The sequence below is a fragment of the Harpegnathos saltator genome, unplaced genomic scaffold (genome assembly GCF_003227715.2).
Source record: "Harpegnathos saltator strain DR-91 unplaced genomic scaffold, Hsal_v8.6 scaffold212, whole genome shotgun sequence".
Taxonomy (NCBI): domain Eukaryota; kingdom Metazoa; phylum Arthropoda; class Insecta; order Hymenoptera; family Formicidae; genus Harpegnathos; species Harpegnathos saltator.
The window spans coordinates 421,064-444,109 of NW_020229998.1; the positions used below are offsets into that span (position 1 = coordinate 421,064).

The window sequence follows — 23,046 nt, forward strand, 5'->3', positions numbered from 1 at the left end:
GATCGCTTGCAGTGGTTCGTGCCAATGATACTGAAGATAATGCTCCCATAGATGTTAAGTGTATCTTGTTATTGTGCTGTTTAATACAAACTCTTGGTACCGTCAGTTGTATGTATAATAAAATTTTCCAACTTTTTTATTATACATAAATTCGAGTGTGATTCCGATGTACACGCGCGTTGGCGGGTACACTTGAACGGGTGATCAGAGAAAAGAGAACTTTGCAAGATGAGAACCTTATAAAAGCACTTTATAAGACTTTGTATCGACCGCGCGACGCGGTGTGGGCGCCGGACGCCTGCAGCTTGATAAGTTCTTCCTTGATCAGCCGCGAGACCTCCGCTTTGGCCTTACTGACCGCCAATTCGCTCGTCGATTCTATAGCCAGGTAGAGCTTCCTCTCACCCTCTGGCGGTGCTTTCCCAGGCGCGATGTACGTTCCTCTGACCGTCAGGCCCGCTTCGGAATATTCCGAAATTTGGGCCAACGCCTCTTTACTCGTGACTCGCCATCTCGCTTGTTGCGGGAAGTCGTTGATCTCGAGCTCCTCCTCGTACTTACGGAATGTCTGTTCGCCCGTTTCCGCATCGCTCTCCACGAGATCTTCCTCGCGCGGTTGATAATTCAGCTTAGTATTCAACTTCGCCGCCAATTGTTCCGCGACTGTCTTTGCCTGCGGAGGAGAGAAAGACAATTGTCGTTTGTTAGGAGAAAGATCTTGAGAAAATTATAAAGGCAAATTCATAAATTACAAGACTTGTGAATTATAAAGTTTATAAGATGATATACTTCCTTCTCAGGATTACAATTGCTGCAAGACTATTCTCTCTTTCTAGTAATAAGAACTCAACGGGTACTTACCGTAATAAGATTCGTAGGTCCTGCGCCTTTAAGTATAGCTTCCGCAGCTTGCTGGGTGGCGCCTTTTGCCTCGGCGCCTAGATTTTTCGCAATGTTTATCTTGGACGCCAATCTTCTGGCTAATTCGAGCTTGTCGGTGGCACTGGGTATCGGCTGACCCGGCACCGTAATATTGGTCGCGGATGGTCTGGCTATTTCGCGAACCGTGCGCTTAGGCGCCAGCATACTCTCAATCTGTTGATCAATGTCGTTTTCTATGTCCTCGTCGTCGGAGTCCTGCAGGCCCAGAGCTGCTTTCTGGAATTTCTTCTTTTCGTTCGCCAGAGCGGCCTCCGACTCATCGAATTTGAAGCCTTTGCCGCTGAAACCGCCACCGGTGTGCACCTTCTTCCCGTCCGCGGCTTGTCGCGCTTTGTAACCCTCCCACAACTGGCGCAACGGTTCCGGGACAAGTACACCCGCTAATTCGTGCGCACGTAGGATATCACCGGCGTAGCGTTCCTGCTCCGACGTGATAAAAGTGTACGCGTATCTGGGAAAAAAAAGAGGGAAGAAAAAAAATTGTCACTTGTACGTTAGAATTAACGGAGACGGTGACAGATGTTTCTGGCATTATTATCAAGGCACAAAGGGCCTTGCTTACCCTTTATTTCCGGCTCTACCGGTTCTACCACATCTGTGCACGTAATCCTCGTAATGATTAGGACAATCGTAATTGACCACCAGTACCAAGTGCTTAACATCTAGACCTCTAGCGGCGACAGATGTGGCCACCAACAACTTCGTCCGTCCGGCTTTGAAATCCAATATAGTAGAGTCTCTGTCACACTGGTCGATACCACCGTGAAGAGACATGCAGGAGTATGAAGCCTTCATTAGATCTTTCAATAACGTGTCTGCATTCTCCTGCTTGTCTACAAATATAATGGCCGAACCTTTGTCTTGGTAATGGCCGAGAATTTCCAGCAACTTGTAAAACTTCTGGTCCTCCTCGAGAACGACCACGTGCTGCTCGACATCTTTGCAGACGACGGAACGCCCTCCGACCTGCACTTCCACCGGTCTGGTGAGTATTCTTCTGGCCAGTGCCTCCATTTGTCGCGGGAATGTCGCGCTGAACAACACCGTCTGCCGATCCGGTCTTACGTTCTCCATGATGCGCATTACCTGAGGTTCGAAACCCATATCGAACATCCTGTCAGCCTCGTCGAGTACCACGTATGTCACTCGACGCAAATTGGTCACACGACCACTGTTGGCCGCGAGCATGTCGATCATTCTTCCCGGTGTGCACACGATGATCTCCGCGCCTCTCTTCAGCTCTGCTATTTGCTCGGATATACCGGTCCCACCGTAAACGCACACGTGTGACAAGCCTAACGACTTGGTGAATTTTTTCGAATCCCTACCGATTTGCATGCACAATTCCCTGGTGGGCGTCATGATTAATGCGATTGGCCCGTCACCGTCAGCCAACGGCGGTTGGTCTAGTATGTGTCGGAACATTGGTAATAGGAAGGCCAATGTTTTCCCACTACCTGTTTTCGCTATACCGATGAGATCACGGCCGGACATAATTGCCGGGATTGCTTGACACTGAATAGGTGTAGGTTTCTCATAGCCAAGTTTCTTCAACACCTCCAATTCCTTCTTGGTTACACCGCACTGCGCCCACGATTTAATAGGCTTCGGACAACCTTTACCTTTCACACGAATGCCTTCCAGCTCCTCTTTATATATCTCCACTTCTTCTGGCGTCATTCTTGCTGTAAAAATGTAAAAATAAATAAAACTGTAAATGCTCATTCATGTAGTAAAAAATATAGTTTATCATCTAAAGAAATGCACAAAGACATACCAATTTCAGGAACTTCAACGTAGAAAGACTTTCGGAACGGTTGGTAGTCCGTCGTTGCGTGGTCAACTTTGGCTAACTCCCGCTTCTGCTTGTTTGCTATACCAGCTGCGGTCTCATGAAGATTTTCGCCCTCTTCTTCGCTAGAATACTCCAAACCATCTTGATTTTGTTCAATCAATTCTCCCTTCTGTTTCTGAATTTTCTTTTTGGCTACACCAGTCACTATAACAACACCACCACTCTGTGTCGCAGAACTCGTACCATTGTTAGCATTTTTCGGAGCTTTATTATCGAGTTTGTTCACCTTTCTGACTTCTTCTTGCACCTGTTAATTACACGTGATGTTAAGTAAGTAAAGAGGATCCATCCCTAAATGCTAATTATGGGATTACTCACCTCTGCCATAAAAGCATCCAGCGGATCAACTTCTTCTTCTTCATCTTTCACTTCCTCCTTTACTTCCTCAACTTCCTCTTTTACACCCTCTTCTTTCGCCTCTTTTGTGTTATTCTGTACCACAGGAGTCTCCTCATCACTATCATCCTCAAGGGACCACTTTTTCATGGGTAGCTGAAGATTTGCCAAAATAGATGCCTTACCGTCTTTTTTGGTCGCTTCCAGCTCTTTCTTCTTCCGCTCTGCTCGCCATCTTTCTATTCTCTCCCTCCTCTTTTGCATTTCCAACTCAAGCCTTTTTTGCTCCTCCTCCTGCAAGGATAATTAACATGAGTTTTACTCATCTTTTTTTACATTAAATTCTACTCGCTGAAAACTCACCTTGTCCAATTTTGTATGATCAAAAGGTAATTCTTCATTGTCACCCTTCTCTTTATCCTTTCTTTCACGTGACCGAGACCTGTTTGATCGTTCTTTGCCAGAGCGCGAAGACTTTGAGCCTGTAAGACGCTTTTCTTTACTGTCTCCACTAGTACACCGAAAACAATCAATGTCAATATATTACTTTATCATTATGATCATCGGCAACAACATTTTCAATATTTGTGACTAAAGATGAAAGTATAAGAGACATAAACTAGATGAACAAATGTTTTTTACAGAAAAATATTGAAGCTTCTTTGAAGAATGTTACCGTTTTCTCTCGCGATCCCTGTCCCGTTCGGAACGATCTCTCCTATCTCTGTCTCTATCTCGCGAACGACTTCTACGTTCCCTATGTCGACCCTTGTCCCTGTCCCGCTCACGATCTCTGCTTCTAGATCGCCGCCGTTTCTTTTCCGGCTCGGCCGATCGAGATCTCGATCGCGATCTGGACCTTCGTCGATGATGCCTGTCCCTGTGCAAGCAATTATTCACAATAATTAAATGGAACATTCGAAATCCCCACGGTGTCGCACAATTTCACAATTTAACCTCAAAATATAGAATGCAATAAGTTTTACTTACTTGTCACTACTACGAACCATACTTGATATGATACTCCTGTTAATTAAATATTTAGTACATTAATAAAGCACACAAGCATAGTTAATCACACCATGGACTACCGCCTCAGCTTCTTATCTTATTTTTTTTTAGAGCAATGTAGAGAAAAGTGCCCTCTATACCATACTAGTCCTCTCATACTTACAAACACACCCTACCATTTTAGCGATTGAATCTACCGACATTTACAATAAGATAAATATACATGATTTGACTCTTCAAATTTTATTTTCAGTTTTGCATCGTGCAGCTATATAGGTTATCAAAGTTACTTCATGTGCATATATTTCTTCTTTACTTTTTTCGATAAAAAAATCTTTAAAACCCCTTCTCGTTAAGACACCATAATATGACGCCAGTCAGCCCGTTTTACAGCGAATCAGAGAAAAGCTTGAGAGCGGCAATTCCGTAAGATTTATAGGGGATGCATTTTCCAACCAGTGATGAAAATTCGGTAACGGGATTGCCAGAGAATTTCCCCCACCACGCACGTACACTCTGCCGGCTCGGCCTATCCGTGTGAGCCGCGCGTTCGGCCTGTTACACGGATACCGACCGAGCCGGCTGGTGCGCGCGTGGTGGGAGAAATTCTTTGGTAAGCTCGTCACCGAATTCCTATCACTGTTTCCGACGTGCTCTATGCCAAAGTGCGTGTAATGCCTGTTTCTATCAATTGTGGTTACTTTTAGGCCTGGTTTACAATACGTGTTATAAGCTGTAAGCCGTAAGAACTAACCAATTATAGCCGATTTTTTGTAGTAATATTTTTGTAATAATCGACTGTGATTCGCCAATTCTTACAGCTTACAACTTACGACACGTATTGTAGACCAGGCCTTAATCAGATGGTTATTCTATTCGGAATTGACCAATCGCGTTTGTCAATTCTAATCAACAACGAGATTGGTCAATTCCTCTGGAATAAAGCAAAGATAAATTAACCAAGATAGGTAAAATGGACATAAATTATGGCATAGATATTTTTTTCCGCAGATATCATATTTCTTTCGGCCAAAATTTTTGGCCCTTTCTTTGCATTATTTCCAAGGTCGGCATAATATCGAATTTTGCAATTAGGGTCTTCAAAATAATAAATAATATGGATTTCTTTAAACACGTTCCATATGTTTCTACGGACGGTTATCCTGATTATAAATTATCCTAATTATAAAGTGATTTTTTTCTGTATTTTGATCAACAAACGGGAAACGCCTTTGCTTATTTTGAGGGTCTTTAGAAGAGATCTTTGTAGTCCTTTAAGTTAATATTACATATGTCGTATTACATGGCTTATCGGATGTTCCGATTGGCTATCAGAAAAGTTTTAAAGTACCTAATTTTTTCTCTAGACACCCTAGAAATTTTCTATCTGACAGCCAATCGCTTGTCGATCGTCTGGACTGGACTGGATTATGCGGTTAGGTTGGAAGTCTAGGGAGGTTTTGGGAATCGTTTGTTACACAAAATCTCCGCTACGGGTCGCCACTTTATCCTTACCAGCAACTTATGTCGTACTACGACTCAACGGCAAATTAATCCAAGCTTATTTTCAAACATGACAGTTTATACATATAGGACTTTTTTGTTATTAGTACAACTAATTTTATTGTCAGTACAACTAGATGTTTTCTTTTCCTTATTTTCTCTTAAGTGAGTAAGCGCCATTGAATATTATTAATGACCTAGTTAACACCTAGTAAACATAGTGATTTACTACATCAAGATTTTGTTACATTAATGCTATGTCAATGTTGTTTTACAAGAATATTATTATATTGTATCAAGAATATTATACCATTATATCATATCAATGTTTATATATTATCTGTTCAATAATATAAGCATTTTAGTCAATATATTGCATTTATATTGTTGAACAAGAAATTTATATAATATTATTAATATTGTAATTATATTGTATAATTAATATTGTATTATAAATTAATTACAATATTGATGCAATATTACATTTAATGTTTACTGAACTTATCACCGAGCAATAATTTATTGAATATTAAATATTTATAAAGAAGCCTTAAATATTTATAGTATAAAAACTGAAAAATTATTTTCAACTTTTTTGCAGTTTACGGTGTTAATCTCTCTATATAATCTGCAATTTTGCACTAAGTCAATTAGTTTTCGCTGTACAAAATTAGCGTGAACATCATTTGGCAGTGTAATAATTTGTTTTTACAAAAGGCATTTTGGTTACAGTGGCCTTGTAGGTTTTTCCTCGGACCTCGATCAACACACCGCCTCCAAATTGCGCTAAATCCGACGGTACATATCCCATGGCGATCGGCCGACCCAAAGTCGGACTTGGTCCACCGGAAGTCACTTTGCCCACTCGTTCACCTTCCGGCGTCAATATAGGCGCACCTTGCCTGGCAGGTGGACCTTGACCCAATAGAAGCCCGACTCGTTTCTCCGCGGCGCCTGTTTTGATCTGCGACAGTATTCGCTGCGCACCTGGGAAGTTGGCCTCGACTCTTCGTCGTTTTGCTGCGGGTGATGGACGGAAGATGTTTTGTAAGTTATTACAGTTATTCGACGAAGATAACAATGTTATATAATTCGTCGCGCAGGATAGGAATTAAATGAGTGATTAAACGCGAACTTCGACGAAGACTTCTCTGTTTCAAAACGGTCGTGCGATAAGTGACTCTTATCGTTTCAAAATTTCTTAAAGGTCTCCGCGAGGAGGTCACTGACCTATTAACCACGTGAGGGCAGCTTCGACTGGCGTGGTATCCGCGTTCATGTCGTTTCCATACAAACAAAGTCCAGCTTCGAGCCTGAGAAAATTGGTCAGACAATTGGCAGAATTCCACCGCGAAATCTATTCACTTACCTCAAACTATCTCTCGCTCCCAGGCCAGCTAGTTTTACATGGGAAATCTCCAGGATCCTCTCGACCAGATTAACAGCGTCTTTCGCGAGTACTGAGATCTCGAAGCCATCCTCACCGGTGTATCCGCATCGCGAAATCCTTACCTGGCTGCCGGCTACCTCAGTCTTTACGCTGTTCATGAACTTCAAAGTTTGAAGATCGATCTTTACCAAGGATTGCAGAGCAGCGGCTGCTGTGGGACCTTGGAGAGCCACTAGACCTTGCTGCAGAGGGTCCAGAAAGTCTATGCGTACGTTTTTGCCAGTTCTCTTGAAGTCTTCCTATAAGCAAGAATCGTTCGTTGCGCTTGTCGCTTGTCGTTGAAACATTTGAAATATACACCCTCTCACTTGACGTTCTAGGAGAAGCTGACTATCTTCGTTTCGTCTTGCCGCGTTCGACACGACAAAGTATTTGTCTTCGTCGTCTTTCGTGACGATTAGATCGTCGAGAATTCCACCCATGTCGTTAGTGAAGACCGTCAGAGTTGCGGCGCCATTCTTTAAGTTCTTCAGATCGCACGTGGTCAACGATTCCAAGTACTCTCCGGCGTCTTTGCCGATGATATGCGTCTGCATCATGTGTCCGACGTCAAAGAGCGACGCATACGATCTGGTGTGTTGATGCGACGCGGCGATCGCCTCTCGATATTGCACCGGCAACAGCCATCCAGCGAAATTAACGACTTTTCCTGGACATTTGCAAAGTCAGGTAAGATTAAATAATTATCTCTCTCCTTCGCTCTTAAACATATATACGGCATATGTATATATCGCTCGAATATTTTTCTATTAAAATATGTAACAAAACATCATCGTCCTTTTCGCAAAAGTTGAGAGGTTTGGACAAAATGAAATGCTTGTAATGTTGCCTCGCTTTGTCACACTCTGTCTCATTGTGGTTGTCTCCATTCAGACTTTTATGTAACTCACAAAGTTGACGCGATAAAAGCAGACACATTTTGTGTCTGCTTATCTCGTGGAGTATCGACAGCACTAAAATTTTCAGGAATAAATGGTAAAATAGATGTTCTCTTGTAAAAGGTCAAGACATAGACAACATAGACAAGATAACGTCGCTATATGTGCGAGAATTCTCGAAGCGATTCAAAATCTTACACTGTTTACAGGATAAAGTTCGTTCATAATTCATTCAATAACATTTTTCTGGCGTTTCCGCAGACAGAAAAATATTGGGTTGGCAACTAAGTGATTGCGGATTTTAAATAAGAATGAAAATTCAAAATTTTAAATTTGCTTTTTTAAATTTTTTTCAATGCATGTATGCGATACATTGAGCTTCTCCGCAATATATAATAAAGCACGTGTTGTGCTATGACGATCTGAATCGATAATGGCCTTGATATGGGTCTCATCGACTTCAACTGGACGGCCAGATCGTTGAGCATTTTTCAATGAAAAATCACCAGAACGAAATCTGGCAAACCAATTTTGACACTGCCTTTCTTTCAAGGCTTCATTCCCATATACGGCACATAACTTCTTGTGTGCTTGCGATGCGTTCTTGCCTTTTCGGAAATGATACAATAAAATATGTCTGAAGTGCACGTCTTGCTCTTCCATTTTTAAATTCGGATAAAAACAAAACTAAACAACTAATCGATATAATTTTTGTACTAAATGAAAGGTAGAAGTCCAAACAATAAGAAAAAATATAGATTAGGTACTTTGAACACGTTAACGAAACAAAAGAAAGTGTAAAATCCATCTGTCGACAAAATCCGCAATCACTTAGTTGCCAACCCAATATAATAAATATAATACATGGCTTCGTACATTCCGGATCCGTCTGATCCAACACGAATAATTTAACCAGAACTGAATAATCGCTCACCTTGTTTTTCCACATGAAGGTCATACAGACAGGTTTTCCGGACCTCGTTGACGCCCGACGTCGACGACGACAGTTGGCAACTTTGCGTCTGAATCGCGTTGGCGGTTGCACTAGGTACCGCGGAATCGATCAAACAATTCAAACGCGATGTCGAAGCGTGTTTTTGTTTGACCCTTGACCTTAAGGCGATACTGCAGGTATCGCGTACGTTTCCCGTTGCGTCCAGACATTTTTCTAGATTACCGCAGATGACGAATCTGCCTTGGACGCCGAAACGAAGCATGATGTTTCTTTCTCGGTGCTCTATCGTTAACTAATCAACGCGATTCGATAACAAGCGTCTTCGTTCGGAATGCCGATGACCCAGCGCGAGCGTTTATCTTCCTTCAGACTCGGATACAACGACGAGGAAATCAACCTCAACAATTCAATGAACACGCATAAATACCAATCGTGCTGTTGTCCCGTTTAAAACAAAAATTATACATGATATTCAGTCGTAGGATAATGGTGCAACGTATAAAGGACACGCGATTATCGCGTATATGATGTTGATCCACGCTTAGAATCATCATTAGCTTCGTTTTCTCTCGATCGAGTAATATTCGCGCAATTAATGAGGTAATGAGAAAGTGCTCGGGAAAGCGAATTACAGGCGAATTAATCGGTCAATAATACAAATATTATCCTTTAATATCGATCTCAGCCTTTCGGAGTATCGTGTCAGGCATAATGATTCGAAAGACGATCGTAACAGATAGACTTGAGTCTACAGGTCGGTTTTTTCATCGCTGAATCGGTGTACACTCACGGAACTTAAAGAGAAACAGATACACAGTTGAGAGTTGGTGGGAAAGAAAGAAAAGAGGAGAATCAGTGCGAGTCAATGTAGCCAATTCAGCAATAGTAAACAAACCTTATGTGCGACTTTGAGAATAATCGAGAGTTCGAAAAAATTCGAACAACGCGACGGCAACTTCACGCCGTGATGACGTAGCTCTCACGTAGTTTCATTCGTGTCGTGACACGCAAAGGACACGCGGCGTAAAACCGACCGGCGCGATCATTGTGTGTCTCGTTTCGTTTATTCGTGAGAACTCTAGAATCGCGACTAGCTCCGTCTTTCCTAATATCGATTAATACTCGCGTATTAATTAATGAGGTAACGAGTGAGAGTTCGGTGGAGTGAATAATAAGTGAGTGACTGTAGCGACAAGTGACGGACTCGACGCGGCAACCGGAGGGAAGATGCTGGATATCAACGACGAATCGGTCAGTAATACAAGTGTTATTCTATATGATCTCGGCTTTCCGAAATATCGTTACATTATTAACACTATGCAGCCGAAAAGTCGGGATACAGCGGGGTGCGCGTCGTGATGCGAACGACGATCCTAACGTATTGAGATTGAGGCTATGTGCGATACAGAGAGCACGATATATTCAAAGTACGCGGCGACAACTTCGTGCCGCTGGCCGCACCGTAATCTAACCCAACCTAACCTTTCAATGCGTCGATCGTTCGTTTGTTTTTTTACTACGAATCGTTACGTGTCGTTATTAAATATGATTAGAACGCCTCTTACACATTTTTATTGAAATTTAATTAATATTGAGTCATGTATAAATTATGTAAATGTATAAAAAATAGAGATCTTTAATTTTTCAAGTCTGTAATCTGTCGTTGGTAAATAGACTACAATTTATGCGCATATGCAACATTTTTCACACTTCTGCATTCGATTAAGAAACTCTTCTAGAGGCAGAATATTAGGGATTTCAAGCGGATTAACATCGAGATATAACCTTGGGCAAGAAATTTAATTTGCTAAGACTCAAAAACTTGGAATTTTTCTGCGAATTCAACATACAGTGATTAGCGGCAAAATGATTCGAGTCTTTGTGTTATGTGTTAAAAAAGAAACAAAAAAAAATATATATATATATATAAAAGATGTATATAAGATGAATTTATAAATGTATAAAAATGTCTATCATATTGTCTTATATATCCATTTATAAATTATATGGTATATAATGTACAAATGAATTCTTTATAAAGTATAGTTTATTGTATGTGTTAAAAATTGAACGTGTTACAGTTGAAACAAAAATGAGTTCACTACTCTCACTTACGGTCTCTTACGTGGGAAAGATAGCCGTCCCTGTACGTTGAATATAGACTCGATATCGCTACCCTTTGAGATAAACTTCTGTTTTCTTTTAATGCAATTTATTATCTATGTGCGTCATGGGCGCTGCTAAAAAGGAATCGTTATCGATAATCGTACAATAATTATGGGGAATTGGTTGGTAATCACAAGACTTGGAATATTTATTAAATTTTTATTGTACCACGTAATAATAATAATAATAATATTAATAATAATAATAATAATCATGATCATCATCGCAATAATAAATTGTGATAATAATGACAATAATAAATGGTAGTAATAATAATAATAATCATTTATCATCGTAATAATAATAGTTCCGTAATAATAATAATCATAATAATGATACTTTATCGTCGTCGGTAATAATTCAATGACAAATGTCAATATTTTATATAGTAGCGTGTCGAACGGAGAAACGACCTTAAAAAACGAAGACAGTATCAATGTTCGTTCGTACATTTTGTTTTTTAGCTTCCGCCGTTTTTTTTATCTTCTCGCTCACTCTCTTTAGGATTTCTTCTACCTTTCGCTCTCGCATCTTCCACACGCGCATTCTCACTCGACTTCGCTTCCTTTTATTTATCTTTTTTTTTTTTTACTTTTAATCTCCCCTTTTCTCTCACACACACGCACACTTTCTCCCTCTGTCTCGTGTCTTACACAATTGATGCAAAATGTCCCTACACAGTCCGACGAATGTGTGTGTGTGTACTTTTTCCCGGTTATTCTCTTTAATCAATCCTCACGATCGCATTTTGCTCGACGCTTTCCACTTTTTTTCCACCTTTCCTCCATAAAATTCTAAACTGCTTTTTTTTCTTTTAAATCCTTGCACGTGTTGACACATTCACTCACACTGGTAAAGTGGTTTGGTAGTGAAGGGACCGGGGAGGAGATGGGTTGGATGTGTGAGGGGGAGGGGGGTGTTCGATGGCGGTGGAGTGGTTAGGGTGGGAACGGGATATATCCGCGGGGTTTGTACCGCACATGAGGATGCTGTTGTAATTAGGCGGGTGTTTGCAGGGTGTGGGTAGGGGGAGGGGGCGCAATACTGGTGAGAAAAACGGATACGTCGCGGTGAAAAAAAAAAAGAAAAAAAGAAATAAGCGACAGCGACGTCGCGAACAGGTCCGTCGATCAACGGCAATCCCCCGCTGACTTCTCTCTAGGATGTTCAAAATCGCCGAGGAATTTCGCCGCCGACCGAACGGCCGTCGTCGGCGACGCCGGTATCGCCATGAGCGTCGGGTAATCTATTAACGATCGATCTACGATCGCGATATACGAGAGAACTGAAATTGCGATCTGTGCGCGACAGAGAAAGTATACAACTATATTGCCTCGTGTTCTCCGCGATTTTTGTTTCCGCTGCTCCGACATGGTTTCGCCAAAAATCTGGTTGTCCGAAATTTTGTCTTATGAATTTCTTTTCTTTTGCTTCTTTTTGCCTATTTTGACCTGTACTATTACTGCCCGAGCTACTTCTGCCTCCTATCGCCTCGCCTCCTCTCCGCGAGTCCCCGAGCGCGCCGATCTGCCGGCAAAAATTTTCCCAAATCTGGGCCCGTCCCCGTACCGGGTCGGACCCGAGGCACTCGTTCTGGTTGTCCGAAAGTTGCGCGAAGTCGCGATCGCGTGTCGATCCGGCAGGATCATCGCGCCGGGGAACGCGCTCGCACGTCTCGTACGTATTACGTGTGTTGGTTCATGTATGTACGTACATACGAACATACATACATACATATATGTATATTTTTATATATAGATATATATTCGGCTATTTGCATTCTTCTTTTGGTCCTGGTATAAAGGAAACGAGAATCATTCGGATTGTAATTTCGTTCGTTCTTTCTCTCTTCGGAAGAATCGCGGTTTCGAAAAATGGAAAATAGTCGCCCGTGACTTAATTTAGAAAAGTTCCCAAAAGTTCGCGATCTCGAAAAAAATCACCTTTGACTCGCGTTTTTCACTGCTCTCGCGTCTCTCATTATGGCCGTGACTCGGTTTTGAACTATTGACTTTACTGGAGGGGAGGGGGATTCTGTTTTGTTGCCTGTCGACATGCAATGTGCAATCACCATCGAGAAATTCTCTCTCTCACTCTCTCTCTCTCTCTCTCTCTTTCTCACTTTCACTCTCTCTTTCTTTCTTTCTCACGCTCTCTCTTACTCCCTTGCGCTCTTTCTCACTTACGCTCCCTATATGTATACCTCGAGTTCGATAATTTCGTCTAAAATTCCATTTTTGCCTTAACTATACACAATAATCATAATATATAATAATAATAATCACGATTCGAATACATCATCGATCATTTTCCGAATATAGATACAATAATTTCTTATTTTTCATCGTCTTTCTACTGCCATGTTCTCTTTCTCTTTCTCTCACTCTTTCTCTCTTTTCCGTTCTTTCTCTCTTTCTCTCTCTCCCGTTCTCTCCCTCTCTCTCTCTCACACACTCTCCTTCTCTTTTTCTCTCTCTCTCTCTCTCTCTCTCTCTCTCTTGCAATTACATCTTGCAATAATAATCGTTTAGGTCGTCGTATATCTATACATATACATATACATATACATATATATATATATAATTTATAAAATGAAAATAGGTACAATTTTGGACGCTTTTCTTCGTCGAAAAAACGCTCCGAAAATTTTATTTTCGCTTAATAATGCCCATCGGTTGCGATTTTAGTCCACTTGGTAGTAAAATTTTGTTTATTCTCCTATCTCGCACACATTTACATCCCATTTTCTCGACACACCTTTCTTTCTCTCTTATTCACACTATCTTTCGCTCTCTCCCTGTCACACTGTCATTTTCATTCGCTCGGTTCGCACTCTCACCAACGGATACATTCGTCGATGCATTCTTTCGAACGTTCACTCTGTTTCGCAATTTGTTTCGCTCTCGCAGGCAAACCCTTGCTCTCTCATTCACAAAATTGCAGCGATAGTCGCCCTCGCGATATATATCCGCCTTTCCGCCGCTAATTTCTAAAAAAGACCTTAAATTTAGGCTGGCCGATCGCGTGCTTCCGGAATCGACGAGCTTCCGTTTGCGCTTACGAAGGAACGAATTTCACGATTTGCGAGCGCGTGATTTCGCATAATTTCCGCATATTTACAACTTGACTCGTTTCGAATTCTTCCGCAACCTCGTCTCCCGTGCAACGATCCGAGGTGTCAATCACGCAATATCGTCGTCGCGCGAAAGGTCGTCCAGCCGGAAGTCGTGAGGCACAAAGAATTTATTTTCGCTTAAGTTTCTTTTCCCTTCGCCTATCTTCGATCTACACGCCCGCGAATCGGCCTCGCGATCCTGTCGAAATGATCTCCTCAGCTCGAGTTTTTGTTTCATTGGTAGTCATTTCCTCGATCCTCTCGCCGTATGAAATTTTGTTCGCTCGAATACCACCGTGAAGAAACAACTCTACGTCACTATCATCGATAAAAATCTCGTCCGACACATCGGAAATTTTCGGGTGAATTTGGAATTTTGTGAATGGGGAAACTTTTGCACTTGCCTACTTGTTTTTCTTTCTTTTTTTTTTTTTTTTAGAGGATCACTTCCACGAAGACGCCAAGCCGACTCGCCCCGCAAACATTAACATCTAACGAACTCTTAATCCTCGATCGTAAGCCTAAAGGATGTTTCAAGGATCGGATCTTTTCCCGTCCCCGATCTCGCGTTGATCTTTCTCGTTCTTCTCCCTTTCCCTTCCCATTTTCTTTTTGCTTTCTTCCTCGCGATCATCGATCGTGCAGTGTTCAATGGCGTCTATGCGCGAGCGCATCTGGCGATTCGCGCACAGACGCGTGCTTCTACGCGTCGGATTTATCACTTACAATCTAATTACAGGTCGAAAGCAATATCGCGATAACACTCCCCAACGTGGAGCCATCGTGTTTTGATATGTTCGGTCGAAAGTACCGCGGCATGTCCCGTCGAGATTCTCATCATGTGCGGAACGTCGTTCTCTTTTTTGTAAGAAAAATTCTTTGAAAAAGATATTTTCGGTCCTGAAAATGGCCGGTCTCGTCGGAAAATGCTGATTTGGAACACTCGGAAAGGATCTCGACGAGGCGCCGCGTTATTATTTTCTTTTTTCGTTTTTTCGTGTGATAAATTTTGCACCGCATAAATCAAGCACACTCTTCGAGCGTCCTAAATACAGAATATGACAATACGATCGATCGATAAGGATCGAACACTTTTCATCAGTTCTTTCATCTAAGGGGTGCAATGACGGCGAGCGAACGGGGGTTAAAGTTAAACGTCTCGCATCGTGGAGCGTCGATGGGAATTGCAGCTTCCGGAAGTGTAGAAAGATCAACCGAGCGAGACTCTTTCCTCCGACTCCGTTCACTCGCTCGCCGTCACTGCATTTAGCCTAGGGGAAGATAATTGACGGTCTTGATGAATCGTCTAGAAAAAGGAAAGCAAACTTGATTCCAGCAACTATTATATCGTCGGTATCTACTCAGTTTCGAATTGTCATCGAACACTGCCCACGTACGCGAGATGGAATCGACGGAATCGCGTACGTGGCGCGTACGCGGGGGCGGGGGAAAAGACGGGTTTCGAATTTCGAATTTTCCTTCCACGCGTGCCCGGAGCTCTCTTTCCGTCGCACAGAAGCATCCTATCTTTCTCTCTCTCTCTCTCTCTCTCTCTCTCTCTCTCTCTCGCTCTCTCTCTCTTTTTTTCTTCTTTTATCGACGTATCATCATCATCATCGTCGTTATTCATCAACAACAACAAAAAGAACGTTCCTAGAGGTAACGCATCTGGTTGTAACGCGTTTTCGTGCAAAAAGGCTCTCGCGATTTCTCAATTTGGGTCTCGCTCTTCCACCGTTATAATCGCAATCTCATCAAGTCAATCTCGTAGTTATTAACCTTCACGTTATACATCGTGATAATCATTTAGACATTCTACACAATGCGGAACTTGCTCGTAACCGAAAGAGACTGGTGAATATAATCGTATGACATGCTTCCTCCTTTCTCTCTCTCTCTCTCTCTCTCTCTCTCATTCTCTCTCTCCTTTTCTCCCTCTCCTACTCTCTCTCTCTCTCTCTCTCTCTCTCTCTCTCTCTCTCTCTCTCTCTCTCTCTCTCTCTCTCTCTCTCTCTCTCTTACTAGTGCTTGTTTTAGTAGGATAACTTATTGTTTTCATAACTGCTTTTTTATTTACTTTTTTTTTATTATCGCGTGTCGATTGTTTCCGAAACTCGAAAATGGATACACTTTGTAGCTCGCGACGTGCGTGGGCGCTTTGAGGATCCCATAGCTTCTCTAGTTGCAACCAGAACGGTTCCGTGACCGGAGCGATCAGAGCGAGGGGAGCGAACGGTCACTCTCTTCGTAGTCTGAGACGCTCCAGTCGCGGGTTCTGGTATCTTCGGCTCGTCATCGCACTTTTTGAACACTAACCCTTCATCGAAACATCTCAAATCGCGCACACCTCTCCTCGTCTCGATCGACCGACTCCGTGCTTAGCGCCGCCGGCACGTTAATTTAGCGACGAGAGAATTTGCGGACGACTTGAACGTGAAGGCTTCACGATGTGTGATTTCCATGTTTTACCATTTATTTCATTATTACGCGGAGATTGCAGCGATACGTAAGAATAAACGAGGATTACATTTTTCTTCGGGCAATGTCGATATCTTCGAGAAATTAAGTGATTTCGCGTGGATTCCGATAATCGATAAGAACGGAGAACGCGACGGCGCCAATTACAACGAAGCGGACGCGAGACGAGGGGCAATCAAAATAGTTATCTCGTTCGCCGATCGACAATAGGGGTTGTATCAAGAGTCGATAGCGATAACTAATAATAGTGGTAATAGTAATGGAGCGTTAAACGACGATAACTAATAGCGTTAACTAATAACGAGTACCGCCGGGTGTACGACGAGCGCTCCTTATCGAGATCAGTGCACAACGTTAATTTTGCGTTACATTATTTGTCGATTTCGCGATTTGGAATTGCATTCCGGAAACGTCGGATTTTTCCCGGTGATATTCGAGGAGGGAAGATCCGGAAAAGGGATGAATCTATCTATCATACACCGCTACGTCGCGCCGCACGTTCGTACACCCGGTACTTCATCGACAAGGTAATAGTAGGTAACGATAAAGTTTAATAAATGCACGTGTCCTAAACTCCATGTGACAATCGTCAGCGTATTTTAAAGATTCGATTCTTTATCATTGTCTTTCTCTCTCTCTCTCTCTCTCTCTCTCTCTCTCTCCCCCTCTCTCTCCCGCAAGAAGCCGATCGGTCGGGCGAATTTCGACGCGAGGAACCACATACGAGAGATAAACGAATAAAATAAAAAGAAAATTTTTTTTTAAATATAAAGAGGGGAACTAATGACGATCGAATCGACACAAAGAGAACTAGACATTTATCACATCGATTTACCTAATGAACCACACGCGAATGAGAACAGAACGGTTTACAACACGGGTTCTGAAACGTACAATTTTAATTCTAATAATAATAATAATAATAAATTTATATAACATAATATAATAATGTTAATAATAATAATAATAATTATAATAATCATAATAATAATCATAATAATAATAGCGACGTACTAACAATTTCTAGCGGTAGCGGTAGCAATAAGTGTAATAGTAGGAGTGATGGTAGTGTTGGCACTACGCTACATGTAATAGTTGCGGCAGCACTAAGCCTGCGTGAGTGTATGCGTCTAAGGCATGAGAAAAAAAAGGAAGTTCGTAACAAAAATAAGGATCAAGTTATTAACTTAAATTCGACATGACATACGTCTCGGCGGACTGCGGTTAATTTTCGTAAATCGGCAAATCAATCTACAGGAATAGTAACTAAAGAACCGTAGTTTGTATACCATTTCGTGTACGTGTGTTTGTGTTTTTATATGTGTATGTGTGTGTTTTTTTTTCCTTATGTGTGCGTGTATACGTTGGCCTACTTAACTTCAGGATGAGCTCAGCTCAAGAGCGGGGCCGCATTAACTAACGTAACGGCTACGCTTAATAGATTATAATTAACTAATTAATTAATTAATTTATTTATATAGGCAGTACAACTAATCGTAAAAATCCCTAGCTTGCTTCATCGTTTTTAACCAATTCTGACTAGCAAACGTAACTCGACGAGCTCGTTCGCCGAATGCCGCTGTTACCGCACCACGCTCGCTTTCTTTCTTCTCTAGTCATCCCTGTCGTCGTTGTCATCATCTTCCTTACCGATTATTCGTTTATTTTCTCATTATAAATAGGAACTCTCTCTCTCTCTCTCTTTCAGCGCGGCCAAAGACAATAATCTCACCGTGGCGATCGGTAACGATATCTCGCGATTCGGCGAACGAAAACGTTGCGAAAAGAGACGATTGAAAAGTACAAAGGGACGTGGATGAAACGAAATTTCCGCGCGAGCGCGCCTCAAACCCTCGCGATTCGAACGAGTTCGATTTCGCCGCGACAATCGTCGAGTGTACGCGCGAAGTGAGATCGAAATTAGTCCCCGTACTCTTCGTCTTCTAAACGAGGAAAATGCACTGGTATACGTAAAAAAAGGAAGGGGGAGGGCAAGGAGGGACGTATAATTTGAATAACTCGCGCTCGCGATACGCGAAAAAAAAAGGAAGAGAAATAAAAGGAAAGATCAAGAAAGCGAGAGTCGAACTCGATACACTTAACGTAAAGGAAAACGAAGGAAAATGCGTATAAAGCTCAATTAACGACAAGTCGCGTCCGTCATCTCCGTCTTTCTCAGTCGTGCGATACCACGCGTATAACGTAAAAGAACAATGAATAAGAAAAAAAAAAGAAAACAAACATAATGCAAAACCAATCTCGCGCGATCGTTAACAACAATAAAATTTCGACGCCGCGATTATGCAATAATAATAATAATAGCACTAATAATATTAATATTAAAGGAAAGAACTCTCGAGTTTTTTTTTTATAACGCGGTATCGTGTTCCTTTTTCTACCTTCGTACATAAATATTTGTATGCTAAGTAACGTATATAACAATTAACCAGTGTAATTATAGTGTATGTACGCGCGTGTCTCGTGTAATGTACGTGTATATAATTAGAAAAAAAAGGATCCAAGAAAAAGAAAGAAAGGAGAATCTCGAAACGTGGCTTCTCTCTCTTTCCTTACTACCGCTTCTCGTCGATTCACTTAAGAGTTACTATACGTTTATAGTATATATTATGGCTTCGACGATTCGAGCGAACTTTGAACCGAGGCTTTACTTCCCATAGATTTTTCTCTCTCTCTCTCCCCTCCCTCTCGTTTCTCTGTAAAATACGCCTTCAATTGCCCTCTGGCAATCATCGTGTAATAATAATAATAATAATAATAATAATAATAATTAATAATTAATAATATAATATAATAATATGCTTGTAGGTTAACCGCGGTATCGAAAGGCTGGGGCTCGCTCGACGGGCGCTCTCGACGTTCTCTCCTCGCCTTGATCCTCGCTCGAGGGGGCTCCTCGAAGAGTACACGAATGGACACCTCGAGTTTTCGCCTCGAGCACGAACGATAACGCGAGATCCCGTCGCGCTGCCCCGCCGGAAAAGCGTGTGGGTGAATAGGCATTTATGCAAAACGAAAAACTCGATGGAACAACAACAATCGAAGCTTCATGAAAGATCCATTCGCACCGTACATCCATCTTTTTTGCTTTTTGAAAGTGTCGTTTTTGCTTATACAAGGATCGGCCCGGATCCAGGCCGGCGGTTTGACACAACGAAAAGAGGCTACGTTTTGTCAGCAACGCGGATATTTCCTCGTGTACGGTCCCGCCACCCCGCCGATTCCACAGGTTGCGTTCCCAGCACCATATCGCTTCTTTTTGTTCTCCCACATAATTTCTTTTCTTCTTTTCATAATATTTGCCGATTTTCTTCGATCTTTCCTCATTATCTTCTTCCATAGATTCCATAGCGCCGAGTGGAACGCGCGCTCGTGCAATCCCGTGGAAAATTTCTCTCTCTCTCTCTCTCTCTCTCTCTCTCTCTCCCGAGCCTCCTTTTTCCATCCTTTCCTCCTTCCTTCTCTTCTTCCCTCCCTTCCTCCTTCCCTCCTTTTCACTCTCGCTCTCTCCTTCTCTCCTCCTTTCCTTCTCCTCGCATTAAATAAGTACCGATTTCGCCAGTCCGAGTTGACACTCGTCTCGGCTTTGTACCCTCTTTTGACTAGAATTGAATTTCGAACGGAGGACCGTTTCTTCTCCACATCGCCGCGATATGTCTGTTCGGAGGCTCGAGATTTAGTTCCTCTCCTTTTCCGTATTCTATCTCTTTTCCCATCGAACGATGCTGGCCGGCGGGACCGGAAGTGCGTCGGTGTGTTTGCCCAAAAGGGGACTTCGACCAAACTCATTCGATACCATTAAACCTGCACGCGCAACCTCGTCGCGCTCTTTGGTCCGAAAATAGTGCGGATGACTCGTGCACTCTGTCTTTTTCCACTTTCCTTTCTCCATTACTTCCATTTCTTCATTTCGTTTTGTTTAAATCGTCTTCGTCGCGACGAGATTACGCGTCGAAAATTAACGATAATCTGCGCTGTATTACTCGGTAACTAACTGTACGTAAAAGTCTGAAATCTGAAACTTAACGTTCGCCATTTTCGGAGTCGAGGTCAAGCGCGCTCCGTTCCGTTCCGCCGCGCAAGGACGCGCTGTTAAGGCCGCGAATGTTACGATCGAAAGGTCAATTTAGCATTTTACAAATGATCGGAATTTTCGCGCGACGTACGTTCGCAAAATGGAATTTCCAATTCCGGAGATCCCCGGTGAGGATCAATCTGCTCGAGATTTTCTTTTCGTTCGAAATGAAAAGGATTTCGCCGAACATCCTTGTCGAATTTCGCCCGAGAAGGAACGGTGCGCGTTTGCCGCTGGACTCGCAACTAAGTTCATCGCGAACGGACGTTAAACAACGTTTGTATATGGGGGCGGGGGGTGAGTGGAGGGTGGATGGGGCGCTGGGTGAAAGGGAATGTATTATTCCTGCGGGAGCGTGATGAGGTGGATTGGTTCGCCGGTGGGGATGGGTGGTGGGGTATTTTGTATTGTGTAGAAAACAACACCGTAAGTGAAGTAACTCAAGGCTGCACTTGAAAGACCAATAAAGTAACGGGGTGCGGGACACCTGAACACGCGCCGCCCGAACATGCTCCCTCTCCTTCTCTCGTTTTCTTCTTCTCGCCGAGCTCGGAGAACTCGATCCGTTAAAGCGAAGTTCAGCTGAAGAGGAACAGCCAGAACCAATCCGACGGCGGATAAGCTGCCCTCGCGAGAACGGCCCTCCAACATCGGACAGCTCTTTCGTTCTCTGCTCTTGTTCTCTCTCTTTCTCTCTCTCTCTCTCTCTCTCTCTCTGTTCCCACCTTACGTTGCGGACAATCTCGACCCGGAGTCCGGACTCGCGTGTTCAGGTACCCTCCGATCCGTGTCCGAATTCCAAAGTCCCTGCCTGCGGTTTCCGTAGTGAGTGCCTCCGCGATTATTTATTGAATAGAGGCGGTGCGCGCGGTAAGCGCGCGCTATCCGCTGGCCCTTACTTATACTGGAGTACGTGTAATTAATAATTATGCGTGTGTATGCGGTACGGTTAACTGTTAATTAAGTCATCTTGAATGGTTACTGTTAATTAATTAATCGTTATCAGTTAGTTAAATATGACTCCACCGTGCAATCGTCTATCTCTCTTTCTCCTTTCCCTTCTCTCAGCCTTATCCTGCCCTATCTCTCTCGCTATCTATTCGTTCCGTTTCGCGCCGTCTTCTTCGTCACCCTCACAAGCTCGCTGCCTCGCTCCTATCTCAGAGTACACAACGTACACGTTGGCTAAACTACAGACACTTAGTACACTTATTATCATATTTATTCGTTAAATGTCGATTGAATCGCGGGACGGGGAGAGGGGCGGTTGCGAACGACCGGTCTGATTGTGGTGTGTGGTATTGAGGAATTTCTTCTCTTTTCGAAAATTTTGAATCGTAGGATGTGCGTTTTTCTCTTTCCCCTTTCTCTCCCGATAATTCGTTCGAATCTTTTCTGCCTTCCGATCGCTCGCGGTCGAAAAAATGGGGAAATTCGCCGGGCTGGGAGAAACCTTTGTACCCAAACGACGGGATCCGATCGTGTGGAACGCGGGGGAGGTCCGGTTAGGAATTTGCGCGCGAAATGAACCCGGTATACTTCCGGTCGTGCCACTACGGCGTCGTGGCATACGACGAGATTCTCTGCAGACACTGAAAAAGACCACGTGCTTCCCGTATACTTACTTATTTAACTGTTTATTGCGGTACACTGTGATTACTGTTCTACCATAGCACTACTAATTGTGAGTTATACTTGAGAACTGTTTGTTTACTGTAACGGAAAACCCTGACGAAGGCACCCACTCAGCGGACAATATTCTGTTTCATTGCTCGTTCTCTGCGTCTCTCTCTCTCTATCTCTGTCTTTTCTGACGTCCCGTCTATATATTTTTCTTCGATTTTTCTTTTTTTGATCTGCCGATTCGCGATTGCTTCCGAGTACACCACGTGTGTTCGTCTGTCTTTTCCTCGCGATTTCTCTCGGTTTTCGCCGGCTCGGATTTTTGGCTTCGATTTGTCTCACAATTTCGATTAACGATAAACGGACTCGGCCTGTCGCCTCGGACACGCATGCGGGGGGTTGCTTGAAGGTTCAGGGTGAAAGAAACACATTCTCCTGAACGGAAGTATGAAGAATATTTTGAAAAGAGTATCGCCTCGCCACGGAGACCGCGCGCGATACGAACAGCACGACCGCGCGTCGAGTCCGCGCGATCTGTCCGTGACGAGACAGCGCGATGGGTCCGTACGCTCGTCGCCGTCGACCGTTATATTAAGTTGTCGGTGTAGATCACTTTGGGATCATGGCAGTCGCTACTTCTT

General features: G+C 42.9%; 2 protein-coding genes across 3 annotated transcripts; both read right to left on the bottom strand.

Moving 5' to 3' along the window:
• Positions 1-48: 48 nt before the first annotated feature.
• Positions 49-4,384, bottom strand: Prp5 (pre-mRNA processing factor 5). Of its 2 annotated transcripts, XM_011144768.3 has the most exons (9): positions 4,308-4,384; positions 4,124-4,159; positions 3,810-4,013; positions 3,497-3,644; positions 3,116-3,427; positions 2,720-3,044; positions 1,505-2,627; positions 862-1,393; positions 49-673 (listed from the first exon to the last, which is right to left on the bottom strand). In XM_011144768.3, exons 2-9 carry the CDS (start codon positions 4,141-4,143, stop codon positions 251-253), a joined length of 3,087 nt encoding a protein of 1,028 aa, XP_011143070.1. In that variant the 5' UTR covers positions 4,144-4,159; positions 4,308-4,384; the 3' UTR covers positions 49-250. The 2 variants fall into 2 exon arrangements, with proteins under 2 accessions (XP_011143070.1, XP_019698001.1); XM_019842442.2 differs by lacking the exon at positions 4,308-4,384 and having other exon boundaries at positions 4,124-4,301.
• Positions 4,385-6,205: 1,821 nt separating this feature from the next.
• LOC105185356 (aminomethyltransferase, mitochondrial) lies at positions 6,206-9,205 on the bottom strand. The gene is made up of 5 exons (XM_011144765.2): positions 8,910-9,205; positions 7,406-7,746; positions 7,017-7,336; positions 6,878-6,960; positions 6,206-6,667 (listed from the first exon to the last, which is right to left on the bottom strand). The coding sequence occupies exons 1-5, from the start codon at positions 9,190-9,192 to the stop codon at positions 6,330-6,332; spliced, it is 1,365 nt and encodes a 454-aa protein (XP_011143067.1). The 5' UTR covers positions 9,193-9,205; the 3' UTR covers positions 6,206-6,329.
• Between the last annotated feature and the right edge of the window lie 13,841 nt (positions 9,206-23,046).